Source organism: Erinaceus europaeus, chromosome 7 (genome assembly GCF_950295315.1).
Source record: "Erinaceus europaeus chromosome 7, mEriEur2.1, whole genome shotgun sequence".
In the NCBI taxonomy this organism is placed as follows: Eukaryota; Metazoa; Chordata; class Mammalia; order Eulipotyphla; family Erinaceidae; genus Erinaceus; species Erinaceus europaeus.
The window spans coordinates 111,467,963-111,481,760 of NC_080168.1; the positions used below are offsets into that span (position 1 = coordinate 111,467,963).

The window sequence follows — 13,798 nt, forward strand, 5'->3', positions numbered from 1 at the left end:
GAGGACCTCATGCTTGAGAGTCCGATGCTTTATTCACTGTACCACCTCCCAGACCACCACTTTTTCTTTTTTATTTGATAAGACAGAGAGAAACTGAGAGGGCAAGGAGGGAGAGAGAGACGCCTACAGCATTACTTCATCACTCATGACACTTCCCCCTTGCTGGTGGAAGTCAGGGGTCTGAACCTGGACCCTTGCATGTGGTGGCATGTGCTCAAATGGGAGTGCCACCACCCAACCCCTAACAATGACAACAAAAACCATTTCTTTATTATCTTTATTTATTGGCTAGAGACAGCCAGAAATCAAGACAAAGGCAGAGATAGAAAGGGAGAGAGAGGGCTGGGTGGTGGCGCACCTGGTTGAGCGCACGTGTTACAGTGCACAAGGACCCAGGTTCATGCCCCCAGTCCCCACCTACAGGGGGAAAGCTTCACAAGTGGTGAAGCAGTGCTGCAGTTATCTCTCACCCTCACTATCTGTCTCTTCTCTCTCGATTTCTGACTGTCTCTATCCAATAAATAAATAAAGATAATTTAAAATCAGAAGAAGAAGCAAGGGAGAGACACACACACCTGCAACACTGCTTTTTTAAAAATATTTTATTTATTTATTTATTTCCTTTTGTTGCCCTTGTTGTTTTATTGTTGTAGTTATTATTGTTGTTGTCGTTGTTGGATAGGACAGAGAGAAATGGAGAGAGGAGGGGAAGACAGAGAGGGGGAGAGGGAAAGATAGACACCTGCAGACCTGCTTCACCGCCTGTGAAGCGACTCCCCTGCAGGTGGGGAGCTAAGGGCTCGAACTGGGATTCTTACGCAGGTCCTTGCGCTCTTCACCATGTGCACTTAACCCACTGAGCTACCGCCCGACCCCCCTGCAACACTGCTTTACCACTCACAAAGCTTTCTCCCCAAAGGTGGGGACCGGGGGCTCAAACCCAGTTCCTTGTGCACTGTAACATGCACTCAATCAGGTGCGCCACTACCTGACCCTATGAAAACATTTTTTTAATATATATTTATTTCCTTTGTTGCCCTTGTTGTTTTATTATTATAGTTGTTGTTATTGATGTCGTTGTTGTTGGATAGGACAGAGAGAAATGGAGAGAGGAGGGGAAGACAGAGGGGGGAGAGAAAGACAGACACCTGCAGACCTGCTTCACTGCTTGTGAAGTGACCCCCCTCCAGGGGGGGGTTGGGCCCTCTGGCCGGAGGCTCGAACCAGGATCCCTGTGCTGGTCTTTGCGCTTCACGCCATGTGCGCTTAACCCGCTGCACCACTGTCCTACCCCCCCAAACAGCTTTTAATCGAGGTTACACTGTAACACATTTCAAGTGTACAACATTAAAGTCCAGTGTTCGTTCGTGTAGACAGTAATGCGATCACTGACAGGCCAGCTGCCTCCCATCACTTTAGCAAGGATCCTCTTCACCCATCCTCCCACACCAACCCAGCCAGACTCAGGCTCTGAACCTGGCCTGTGTTGTCGTGCCCAAGTTCTGACCCACCATCTCCACTGCGTGACACAGACACCGCTGTAACCCCCGAGTAAGGGTGAAAAACCTGGAGTTTGTTAAGAAGTCTAGTACCGGGAGTCGGGCGGTAGTGCAGCAGGTTAAGCACACATGGCGCAAAGCGCAAGGACCGGCCTGAGGATCCCGGTTCGAGACCCCGGCTCCCCACCTGCAGAGGAGTCCCTTCACAGGCGGCGAAGCAGGTCTGCAGGTGTCTATCTTTCTCTCCCCCTCTCTGTCTTCCCCTCCTCTCTCCATTTCTCTCTGTCCTATCCAACAACAATGACAGCAACAACAATGATGACAACAGTAATAACTACAACAAGGGTAACAAAAGGGAATAAATAAATATTTTTTTAAAAAATTTTAATAAAAAAAAAAGTCTAGTACCCCAAACTGCCCAGGTGGTCAGGAGAGAGGCATCTCTCTGAGGCATCTGGCTCTGATGCCCTCCCACTACAGTACACAACACCCAGCTAGGTGGCAGGAATGGGTGGGCACTCTGTAATTTTTTTTTAATCTTTATTTATTTATTGGATAGAGACAGCCAGAAATTGAGAGGGAAGGGGGAGATAAAGAGAGAAACAAACACACCTGCAGCTCTGCTTCACCACTCATAAAGTTTTCCCCCTGCAGGTGGGGACCGGGGACTTGAACCAGGTCCCTGAACATGCACTCAACCAGGTGTACCACCACCTGGGCCCAGTACTCTGTAATCATTACAGTTGTTTGTTTGTTTGTTTCCATCGGATATGTCTATCTGTGATAGCAAGGACAGGCAGGTGCCGGAGCACAGAGTACTGCTGGCTCTGGCTTATGGCGGGGCTGGGGGTGGAATGTGAGACTTCAGAAGCTCATTTGCATAACCATTTTGCTATCTCCTTAGCCCATCTTTTTAATTATTATTATTATACCTCAAGGTTATCACTGGGGCTCAGTGCCTGCACTATGAATCCACTGCTCCTGGAGGCCATTTTTTTCCTTTTTGTTGTCCTTGTTGTTTATTGTTGTTGTTATTGCTGTCGTTGTTGGATAGGACAGAGAAAAATCGAGAGGAAGGGAAGACAGAGAGGGGGAGAGAAAGATAGACACCTGCAGACCTGCTTCACCACTTGTGAAGCAACCACCCCCGGCAGATGGGGAACCAGGTACTCGAACCAGGATCCTTATCCAGTCCTTGCGCTTTGCGCCATGTGCACTTAACCCGCTGCGCTACCACCCAGCACCTATTATTAGTATTAGTATTAGTATTTTGATGAAAGAAAGAGAGATGGAGAGAGATGCCAGAGCATTCACTGCTCAGCTCAGGCTTATGGTGGGTCTAGGGTCTCGGACCTCACTCAGCCTCAGGCACTAGAATCTTTTTTTTTTTCATAATTATCTTTTATTGGATAGAAATAGCCAGAAATCAAGAGAATGGGTGAGACAGAGAGGGAGAGAAGCAGAGAGACACCTGCAGCCCTGCTTCACCACTTGCAAAGCTTTCCCCCTGCAGGTGGGAGCCAGGGGGGCTTGAACCTGGGCCCTTGTACACCGGACCTCTGAGAATCTTTTTGCATAACCATTATGCTGTGTCTCCAGCCCTCTCAACCCATCTTTAAAAGTTAAAAGTTAGTGGCAGCGGTAGGTAGCATAATGGTTGTGCAAAGAGGCTCTCATGCCTGAGGCTCCGAAGTCCCAGGTCCAACACCACCCACCACCCCCACCACCCCCATAAACCAGAGCTGATTAGTGCTCTGGTAGTAAAATATTTTTTTAAAAAAGAAAAGAAAGGTTAAAAGTTCATTTTGCTGCCAGCACTTCTGCCCGATCTTAACAAAGTTCTACCTTTCAGTGGACTGTTTTTTTAGGCAGAGAAAGGCACAGAGACGGGTGAGCCGGCACAGCCTTCCCTACCACTTACGCAGCTTCCCCAGTACGTGGCACCCCCAATTGGCAGCCGGGGATCCCTGGAGTGGAAATGTGTGAGCTATCTCCAGGTCCCCAACACTCTGGAGTTTCTGATGCCTCATTTTCCATTTAAAATCAGTCATTTTCAGGCTGGGAGACAGTGTAATGTTTATGCAAAAGACATTCATGCCTGATGTCCCAGGCTCAGTCCCCTGCACCACCATAAGTCAGAGTTGAGCAGTGCTCTGGTCTTTCTCTCTGGACCTCTTTCTCATTAAAAATAATAAGTTAAAATAAATTAATTCCTTTTCTTTTTTAAAATAATTGTTTATAGTACTGGTAAAATCACTCACTTGGATAGTGTCTGCTATGCCTGCCACATGCACTTCGCAGGTTTGAGCCTAACCCCCACTGCCGTGAAGAAGGCTTTGCTGCTGTAGTCTCTGCCTCTGTCTCTCTCTTTCTCCATCTAGTATTTATTTATTAAATAGAGACAGCCAGAAATCAAGAGGGTAGGAGGAGATAGAGAGGGAGAGAGAAAGAGAGAGACCTGCAGCCCTGCTTCACCACTTGCAAAGCTTTCCCCCTTTTCAGTTTCCCTGCCCTCTCAGTTTCTCTCTGTCCTATCAAATAAAAAAGAGAAAAAGTGGGAGTTGGGCGTAGCGTGGCAGCTTAAGCTCACGTGAAGCGCAAGGACCAACGTAAAGATCCCGGTTCGAGCCCCTGGCTCCCCACCTGCAGGAGAGTCGCTTATGCTGGTCTTTGTGCTAAGTGCGCTTAACCTGGTGCACTACAGCACAGCCTCCAGTAATACTCTTTTTATTGCCACCAGGACTACCACTGGGGCCTGCATGACATAACCACTGCTCTCAATGACCATTTTTTTCCTTTCATTTATTTTTTAATTTTTTGTATTTATTTTCCCTTTTGTTGCCCTTGTTTTTTATTGTTGTTGTAGTTATTATTGTTGTTATTTATGTCACTGTTAGATAGGACAGAGAGAAATGGAGAGAGGAAAGGAAGACAGAGAGGGAGGGAGAAAGACAGACACCTGCAGACCTGCTTCACCACCTGTGAAGCGACTCCCCTGCAGGTGGGGAGCCAGGGGCTCGAACTGGGATCCTTACTCGGGTCCTTGCATTTTGCGCCACATGCGCTTAACCCACTGCGCTACCGCCCGACTCCCTCATTTATTTTTTTGATAAGACAGAAATTAAAGAGAGGACAGGTAAGGGAGGCAGTAGTGCAGTGGGTTAAGCACAGGAGGTGCAAAGCGCAAGGACCGGCATAAGGATCCCGGTTCGAGCCCCCGGCTCCCCGCCTGCAGTGAGTCACCTCACAGGCGGTGAATATGTGCACTTAACCGGGTACTTCACTGCCCAGTCCTATAGTGATCAATCTTCTTTTTTCAATATTTATCTATTTTCTCTTTTGTTGCCCTTGTAGTTCTATCGTTGTTGTGGTTATGATTATTGTTGGTACTGATGTCGTTTTGTTGGATAGGACAGAGAGAAATCAAGAGGGGAAGACAGAGAGGGGAGAGAAAGATAGACACCTGCAGACCTGCTTCACCGCCTGTGAAGCAGAGGCTGGCATAAGGATGCCGGTTCAAGCCCCTGGCTCCGCACCTGCAGGGGAGTCGCACATATTCCTGGGTTTGAGCCTCTGCACGCCATCTGCAGGGTGTATACTTCATGAGTGGTGAAGCAGCTGGTCAGGTTCTATCTTTCTGTGTATATATCTTCCCCTTCTCAATTTCTTTCTGTCCTATTCAATTAAAAAAAAAGTCGTGGTCTGGGAGGTGGCGTAGTGATAAAGCTTTGGACTCTCAAGCATGAGGTCCTGAGTTCTATCCCCGGCAGCACATGTGCCTGAGTGATGTCTGGTTCTTTCTCTCTCCTCCTGTCTTTCTCATAAATAAATAAAATCTTTGGGAGTCAGGCAGTATCGCAGTGGGCTAAGCGCAGGTGGCACAAAGCACAAGGACCAGCATAAGGATCCCGGTTCGAGCCCCGGATCCCCACCTGCAGGGGAGTCGCTTCACAAGGGTGAAGCAGGTCTGCAGGTGTCTATCTTTCTCTCCCCCTCTCTGTCTTCCCCTCCTCTCTCCATTTCTCTCTGTCCTATCCAACAACAATGACATCAATAATGACTACAACAATAAAACAGCAAGGGCAACAAAAGGGAATAAATAAATAAATATTTTAATAAATAAAATCTTAAAAAAAAAAAAAAAAAAGATCCCCACCGGGAGCAATAACTCTGGTGACAATAAAAAAAAAAAAATAGTGGTCCAGGAGGTGGAACAGTGGCTAAGGAACTAGACTCTCAACCATGAGGTCCTGAGTTCAGTCCCTGGCAGCACATGTACCAGAGTGATGTCTGGCTCTTTCTCTTTCTACTCCTATCTTTCTCATTAATAAATAAATAAAATCTTTAAAAAAATAAAAATATTTACCATTATATAAGAATCTCCTATGAGACAGAATCTAACCAGAACAGCAGCATCTGACACATGTGGTGCTAGGGATTGAACTGGGGACCTCAGGCATGCAAGACTGATGCTCTGTCAGTTGAGCTGTTTCCTCAGTAGCTCTTACTATCCTTTTATCCACACAGGGAATTATTTATGTATTGCTGAAGAGAGAGAGGCCAGAGCATCACTCTGGCACACAGCACCAAGCTTCCAAGTCCTGAGCTATCTGCTGCATCACCTTCTGGCCACTCTTTCCCCTTTTTCTTCTTTTCTACCAGAGCCCTGCTCAGCTCGGGCTTATGGTAGTGCAGGGATTGAATCTGGGACTTGGGAGCCTCAAGCATGAGAATCTTCTTGCATAAGCCATTATGCTATCTACCCCATCCCTGGTTGTTTGGGTTTTTTTTCCCTTTTTTTTTTTCCTCCAGGGTTATTGCTGGGGTCAGTGCCTGCACTATGAATCCACTGCTCCTAGAGGTCATTTTTCCCATTTTTGTTGCCTTTGTTGTTGTTGATGTTATTGTTATTGCTGGATAGGACACAGAGAAATCAAGAGAGGAGGGGAAGACAGAGAGGGGGAGAGAAAGACACATCGGCAGACCTGCTTCATTGCTTGTGAAGTGACTCCCCTGCAGGTGGGGAGCGGTGCCTCTAACTAGGATCCTTGAGTGGGTCCTCGCTCTTTGCGCCATGTGCGCTTAACTCGCTTCGCTACCACCTGAACCCCCCCCCCCCGTTTTCTTATTTTAAGAGCAATTCAAAGTTGTTACTGAAATTCTTCTTTTTTTTTTTTTTTTGTCTGTATGGGGCTCAGTGAATCCACTGCTCCTGGTGGCCATTTTTTCAATTATTACTATTATTATTATTGGATAGGACTGAGAGAAATTGAGATGGGAGAGGGAGCTAGACAGGGAGAGATTTGCTGCTTTTGAAGTACCCTCCCTGCAGGCGGGGAGCCAAAGGCTCAAACCCGGATCCTTGCTTGGGTCCTGGCACTTAGTACTATGTGTGCTTAATGGGTGCACCCCCACCACCCCCACCTTCCCCCCCTACCCCCCTGAAATTCTAGAAAATAAAAATGCCCATAATTCCACCTGCCTAGAAACTGTGACACTTTTGCATCTGTCTCGCAAATAAACTTTCTTTTCTCTTTCTTTTTCTTATTTTTCTTCACCAGAGCACTACTCAATTCTGGCTGATGGTGGTGCGGGGATTGAACCTGGGACTTTGGAAACCTGGGACTATCATTTAAAAATGACAGTCGATTTGCATAACCATTATGCGATTTATCCGACAGCCCCTCTGTCTTTCCACCACTATCTAAATGCACATCCAACTCACACTGAACTCCCAGGACCTCCTGCAGTCCTGATTCAGAGCCGGAGGGACCACTGCGCCCATCATGCTTGTTCCATTCCTCCCCCACACTAGGGGCAAGGCTGAGAGGTGATCCTGGACCACATCTACCACATTCACCCCTGGCTAAGGGCAGGGTTTGCAGAAGCAGCTGAGAGTCTGGGGGAGGAGTAACTGGGGTTCTTGCACTCCTGCCACTGTGACCTGGTTTATTGAATCTAACAGATTTGTCCTCAGGCAGTGAAAAGTCTCACTCTCCCTTCTTCTGTTCAGAATTCACCAGGAAAGACCTGGTGGCCAGCCAAGCAGGAAGACAAAGCCAGGAACTAGGCCTCCCCCCTCCCGTCTCAAGCCCAAGGTACAGGCTGCAGTTAGGGAGAGAAGGTGCCCTCCTTAAACCAACCCATGGGGAAACTGAAGTTCCAGCTCCCATCTCCCATAACCCCAAAATGTGTTTCCCTTAATATGTCCTGCCCCCCCCCCCACAGCCCTTTGCTGCCCATGGGACCAGGAGAGGTGGCTCTCAGGGCTCTCAGGTGGCTCTGTGTGTGACTGGGAGCCCAGAGGTACGGTCTGCTCCAGCCCATGTTCTCAGGTGAGGGCACTGGGAACAGCTAGCACCTGTGGTTTCTCACCTCTGAGGCAGGCAGCAGGGGGCAAGCACCATGGGACCCACGAAAAGCAAAAGCAAAAGCAGCTGCAGCCAAATGACCAGGAGGCACCGCCTGGGCCAGGCCAGGGCCCTCGATCCTTTCCTGGTCTGAGGACTGCAGAGGCGGAACCAGCACTCTAAAGCCTAGATTCTCCTGGCTTTGGGAAGACCTTCCCTCCCAAAAGGAAATTGTTGGGGGTTGGGCGTAGCACAGCGAGTTAGCACATGGCGCGAAGCTCAAGGACCCACTCAAAGATCCTGATTAGAGCCCCCACTCCCCACCTGCAGGGGAGTCGCTTCACAGGCGGTGAAGCAGGTCTGCAGGTGTCTGTCTTTCTCGACCCCGTCTTCCTCTCTCTCCATTTCTCTCGGTCCTATCCAACAACAACGACAGCATTAACAATAGTAACCACAACAACGACAAAACAAGGGCAACAAAGGGGGGAGGATATCCTCTTGCCTAGTGCAGAATGTAGTCCAGGGCAGTGGCAAGAGCTCACTGAGAGCCCAAGACTTAGACAGATGGCCTGGCCTCTCAACTGAGCCCCCGAGACAGCCTGGCATTGAGAGCATGCTGTTAGAGCAGGATGGATGAGGTTGGGGCCTCCCTGCCTCCACTGCACCCCCAAGGGAGACTGTGCTTGCTGACACTGGGATCTGACCTGCCAAAGGGTGCAAAGTCCCAGAGCCCGGTCTACACAGCTTTCTGCTATGCTCTGTAAGCACTTGGTGAATTTGGGTACTGTGAATGACAGGCTGCCTGACATCCCCCCCTGCCCCCAGGTCCTGCATAATTGATGGTCAGGGAGCCAGCTCCCCCCAGGGGGTGACTAATGTCTGGGCCAGGGGCTTCTAGCCAGGCTCCCCCCTTAAAGTACTGGCGCCAAGGGCAGCTGAGAGGCAGTGGGATCCAGCTGGCAGGTCAGCGATAAAAGATAAAGGACAGAGAGATGTGGGGACTCTCCAGGATTCTCTAGCTCCCTGGGGCCTTGGCTCTTTCAAAGGGCAATCTGGAAGAGCCTGAGAATTGGGCCCGGGTGAACTGAGCTGCTTAGATGTTCTGCCTCTCCCGGGTCCCCTCTCCACCAACTCCAGCTCAGTCTCCTGCCCTAAGGGACAAACAGGTGAAATGGCTTCTCCCTCATCCCCAGCTACTAGCCCTGAGCCCTGGATACAGAGGCCCCTGGGGAAGCCTGATCTCTGAGCAGGCCTCTCTTGCTAAAGCTTCCAGCTAGGTGCTGTGCCCAATGAAAATAGCTTCAGGACTCGGGAGGAGACAGGTGGCCCCCTTTTCCCGGGACCTCTCAGCTTTTTTCTTTTTAACCTTTGTTTATTGGATAGAAGCAGCCAGAAATCAAGAGGGAAGGGGGTAATAGGAACAGAGAGGCACCTGCAACCCTGCTTCACCATGCAAAGCTTTCCCCCTGCAGGTGGGGGTCAGGAGCTCGAATCCGGGTCCTTGGGCGTTGTAACATGTGCACTCAGCCAGGTGCGTCACCACCCGGCCCCAGGCCCCCTGTCCTCTCAGCTTTTCAAAGTCCGTGCTAAGCCTTCCGTGGTTTTCAGGGCCGGAGCTGCAAACAGTCTGCTTTGACCCGGGCGCTGCCTGTGCCTTCTGTCTCCGTTTCCCACTTTCTCTGGGGCGCTGCACCCCCCAGTGCTGCCAACCCAGCACCTCTGGTTTGGATCCGGCCGCTCCCCCACCGCTGGGCGCCTGTGCTGAGGTCGGCGCGCGGGGTCGGGAGCGGAGCCCTCAGTCCCCAGCCTGGGGAGAAGCGGGACCGTCGCTGCCACCTGCTCCGGGCCAACGGGGTCGAGGTGGGGCGCGGTCGGGGCCCCACCCCCGCCGCCACGTGACACGGGGCTAATCTGGTCGCGGTGACTTCACGCGCCGCCTCGGGCTCGGTCGTCATGGTTACGCCGCAGCGCCCAGCGCCTCCCCCGTCCGCCGCGTCCCCTTCGCGCGCGGCCCGGCCCCGCCCCGCCCGCGCCACGTGACGGCTGGGAAGGAGGTCGCCGAGGGGTCCGCGGCCCACCCTCCCCGCCCGCCCCGGCCTCGCGGGTTCCTTCGCGGTCCGCCGGCCGCACCTGCAGGCGCGGCGGCCATGTCTCCGGTGTGTCTGTGGCTGGCGGGCGGAAGGGGCGCTCGGAGGCGGCCTCTGACCGGGGCCCGGGCTTCCTGAGCCTCAGTGTCCCGCGGAGCGTCAGGGCCCGAGGATGAGCCCGCGGCCCCGAGGCGGCCCCGGGTGAGTAGAGCCCGGCGTGCGGGGTGACCGGGCGGCGCTCCGTGAGCCGCGTGTCTGGGGGTCAGGCGGCGGGGCGGGTGGCCGCGCACCTGGGGTCCCGGGCGGCGACTGCCGCGATTTCTCTCGGCTTCTCCTCAGAAAAAGGATGTTGGCCGGCCGAGAACGGTGGCTCGCTCCATACAGGTGTGCAGCTCACGGTCGCACACCAGAAGGAAGGAACGATGGACGAACCCCGGTGTTAAAAGTGCAGAGGCTCCGCGCGGGAAAGTCACTGCCAGGCCCCAGGGCTGCTTGACTTGGTCTTTGCTTTTGCTTTTTTTTTTTTTTTTTTTTAAGACTAATTTACTTATTAGAAAGCTAGGAGGAGGGACCGGGTGGTGGCGCACCTGGTTGAGCGCACATGTTACAGTGCGCAAGGACCTGGGTTCGAGCCCCCCTAGTCCCCACCTGCAGGGGAAAGCTTCACAAGTGGTGAAACAAGGCTGCAGGTGTCTCTGTCTCTCTCCCTCTATATCACCCACTTCCCTCTCAATTTATGGCTGTCTCTATCCAAATAATAAAAGATAATTAAAACAAGAATTTTAAAAAAATTTTAAAAGAAAGAAAGGAGGAGAGAGAACCAGACATCGCTCTGGTACATGTGCTGCCGGGGATCGAACTCACGACCTCGTGCTTGAGGGTCTAGTGCCTTAGCCACTGCGCCACCTCCCGACGGTTCTGCTTGCTCGTCTGCGACAGCAATGCTCAGCTCCGGCTTTCTGGGTGAAGCCGGGGCCTTTGTCGCCTTTGTCGCCTTTGTCGCCTCTGTCGCCTCGCCGGGAAGGTCTTCAGCATCACGGTTGTGCTGTCTCCACCCTCGCAAGAGACACCAAGGCCCCGCGAGCAGCGCAAACTCCCCCCCATCTTCCTCCCACTCCACTGAGCCCTTTAAAAAAAATTTTTTTTTAATTATCTCTCTTTGTTGATTGGATAGAGACAGCCCGAAATCAAGAGGGAAGAGGGAGGGATAGAGATGAAGAGAGACAGAGAGACACCTGCAGCACTGCTTCACCGCTTGTGAAGCTTTCCCCTTGCAGGTGGGGACTGGGGACTTGAACCTGGGTCCTTGCACACTGTAACATGTGTGCTCAACCAGGTGCGCCACCGCCCGGCCCCCTCACTGAGCCCCTTTTCAGGGCAGTTCCTGCCACTTCTCTCCCATTTGCGGTGCAGAGGCTGCTGCAGGGCATGTGGGTGGCGCCAGGCATGCACTCCACGGAAGAAGCAGGGCCTCTGTGCTCAGAAGTCCTCACGTCTGGCCCGGCTGTGCAGGGATGCAGGAGACTGGAGTGGTTCCTGGTGTCCAGTCCTGGCCATGTGCTGTAGGTTAGGAGTTTGCTGTGCTGGAGTGACAGCTAGTTTTTCCGTTTGTACAACTGGAGAAATTACCTAAATGCAGCACAGCAGCCAGGTAGTGATAGTCAGGGTTCTTTCGTTTTTTTCTTCCAACCTCAACTTATTTTTGCCACTGGGACTTGGCTGGGGCTTTGTGCCTGTGATTCCACCACTCTGGTGGGGCCCTTTCCCTCCAAGTAGAGGACAAAAGACAGGGCGAGGGGTCCGGCGGTAGCGCAGTGGGTTGAGCGCAGGTGGCGCAAAGCTCAAGGACTGGCTAAAAGATCCTGGTTTGAGTCCCGGTTCCCCGCCTGCAGGGGAGTTGCTTCACAGGCGGTAAAGCGGGTCTGCAGGTGTCTTTCTCTCTCCCTCTGTCTTCCCCTCCTCTCTCCATTTCTCTCTGTCCTATCCAACAATGACAGCAATAACAACAATAATAGCAATAAACGAGGGCAACAAAAAAGGAAAAAATGGCTTCCAGGAGCAGTGGATTCATAGTGCAGGCACCGAGCCCCAGTGATGACCCTGGAGGCAAGAAAAGAACAGGGAGAGCAGCGTCACAGCACTACTCCAGGGCCCCTGAAGCTTCCCTGTGCAGGGTGCTGGCATTTGGCGGGACTCTAGTGGCGAACTCTCTCCTTGCCCCATTCATAGGCGTCCGTACTCCAGGATGGCCTTATCAGACAGAGACAGATGGAGGGAAACGCCAGTGGGACTGTGGGGGCGACGGCAGGCTTGAACCTGTACCCCGCACATTGCGAAGCAGCACACCCCAGGTCCTCATGCACTCTTTGGTCTCCGGGCCAGCTCTCCTGGCCGATTCTGTTTCCAGGTAGATGGTGAGGAGGAGATCCCTGGACCTATCGACATTGTACCAGTGAGCCATCTCCCCACTTCTAGTCCATTTTTTCCTTTTGCCACCAAGGTTATTGCTAGGATTTGGTGCCTACACAAAGACTTAGTTACTCCAGGGGCCATTTCTATTTCTTTTCTTATTTATTTATTTTACCTTTTGTTGTCCTTGTTTTTTATTATTGTTGTAGTTATTATTGTTGTTGATATTAATGTCGTCGTTGTTGGATAGGACAGAGAAAAATGGAGAGAGGAGGGGAAGACAGAGAGGGGGAGAGTAAGACAGACACCTGCAGACCTGCTTCACCTCTTGTGAAGCGACTCCCCTGCAGGTGGGGAGCCGGGGGCTCGAACCGGGATCCTTAAGCCAGTCCTTGCGCTTTGCGACACATGTGCTTAACCCACTGCGCTACTGCCCGACTCCCTATTTCTTTCTTTTCTTCGTTTTTTATTTGATAGTAGGGCGGGGAGATAGGAGAGATACCTGCAGCATTGCTCCACCACTTATGAAGCTTCTCTGCCAGTGGGGAATTGACCCCAGCTCCTCACACATGGTAATGTGTGTGCTACATTATCGTTATTTCTTGAATAGAAACAGCCAGAAATCAAAAGGGAGAGGGCAGATAGGGAGAGACACTTGCAGCGCTGCTTCATCACTTGCAAAGCTTTCCCTCTGCAAGTGGGGACCACAGACTGGAACCCAGGTCCTTGAGCATTGTAACATGTGCAGTGAACTGGGTGTACCACTGCCCGGCCCATCCAATTGTGTTAATACTTTATTTACGGGAGTCGGGCTGTAGTGCAGCGGGTTAAGCGCAGGTGGTGCAAAGCACAAGGACCGGCATAAGGATCCCGGTTCGAACCCCGGCTCCCCACCTGCAGGGGAGTCATTTCACAGGCGGTGAAGCAGGTCTGCAGGTGTCTGTCTTTCTCTCCCTCTCTCTGTCTTCCCCTCCTCTCTCCATTTCTCTCTGTCCTATCCAATAATGACAACAACAATAATAACTACAACAATAAAACAACAAGGGCAACAAAAGGGAATAAATAAATTAAATAAATATTAAAAAATTATAATAAAAATAAATACTTTATTTACTTATTTTGGACAGGGACAGATTGAGAGAGAGAAAGATGGGAGACAGACACCTGCAACCCGGCTTTACCACTCGTGAAACTTCCCTCTTGCACGTGGGGACCAGGGGCTTGAACCACGGCCCTTTTGCACTGTAATGTGTGCACTTAACCAGGTGCACCACTGCCTGGTCCCGATTTTTTTTTTTTTATTTGATACCAATGGAGAACTAGAAAGGAAAAGAGAAGACAGAGAAAGAGAAGCACCTGCAACATTGTTTCAGCACTTGGAAAGCTTTCGTCCTGCAGGTGGGGCCTGGGGGCTAGAGCTGGGCTTCTTGAGTATTGTAACCAGTGTGCCACC

The 13,798-nt window shown here is 51.4% G+C and overlaps 1 protein-coding gene across 3 annotated transcripts in view; it reads left to right on the forward strand.

Moving 5' to 3' along the window:
- MAP3K12 (mitogen-activated protein kinase kinase kinase 12) overlaps positions 1–13,798 on the forward strand; it is a 31,567-nt gene that overhangs the window by 7,838 nt on the left and 9,931 nt on the right. The window contains exon 2 of one of the 3 annotated variants that reach the window (XM_060195217.1): positions 11,362–11,477. The exons of the other annotated variants lie outside the window; for them this stretch is intronic. Within the exon in view, the coding sequence (XP_060051200.1) occupies positions 11,365–11,477 (113 nt within the window). The 5' untranslated portion in view covers positions 11,362–11,364. The remainder of the gene's footprint in view (positions 1–11,361; positions 11,478–13,798) is intronic. 3 annotated transcript variants of the gene reach the window in all.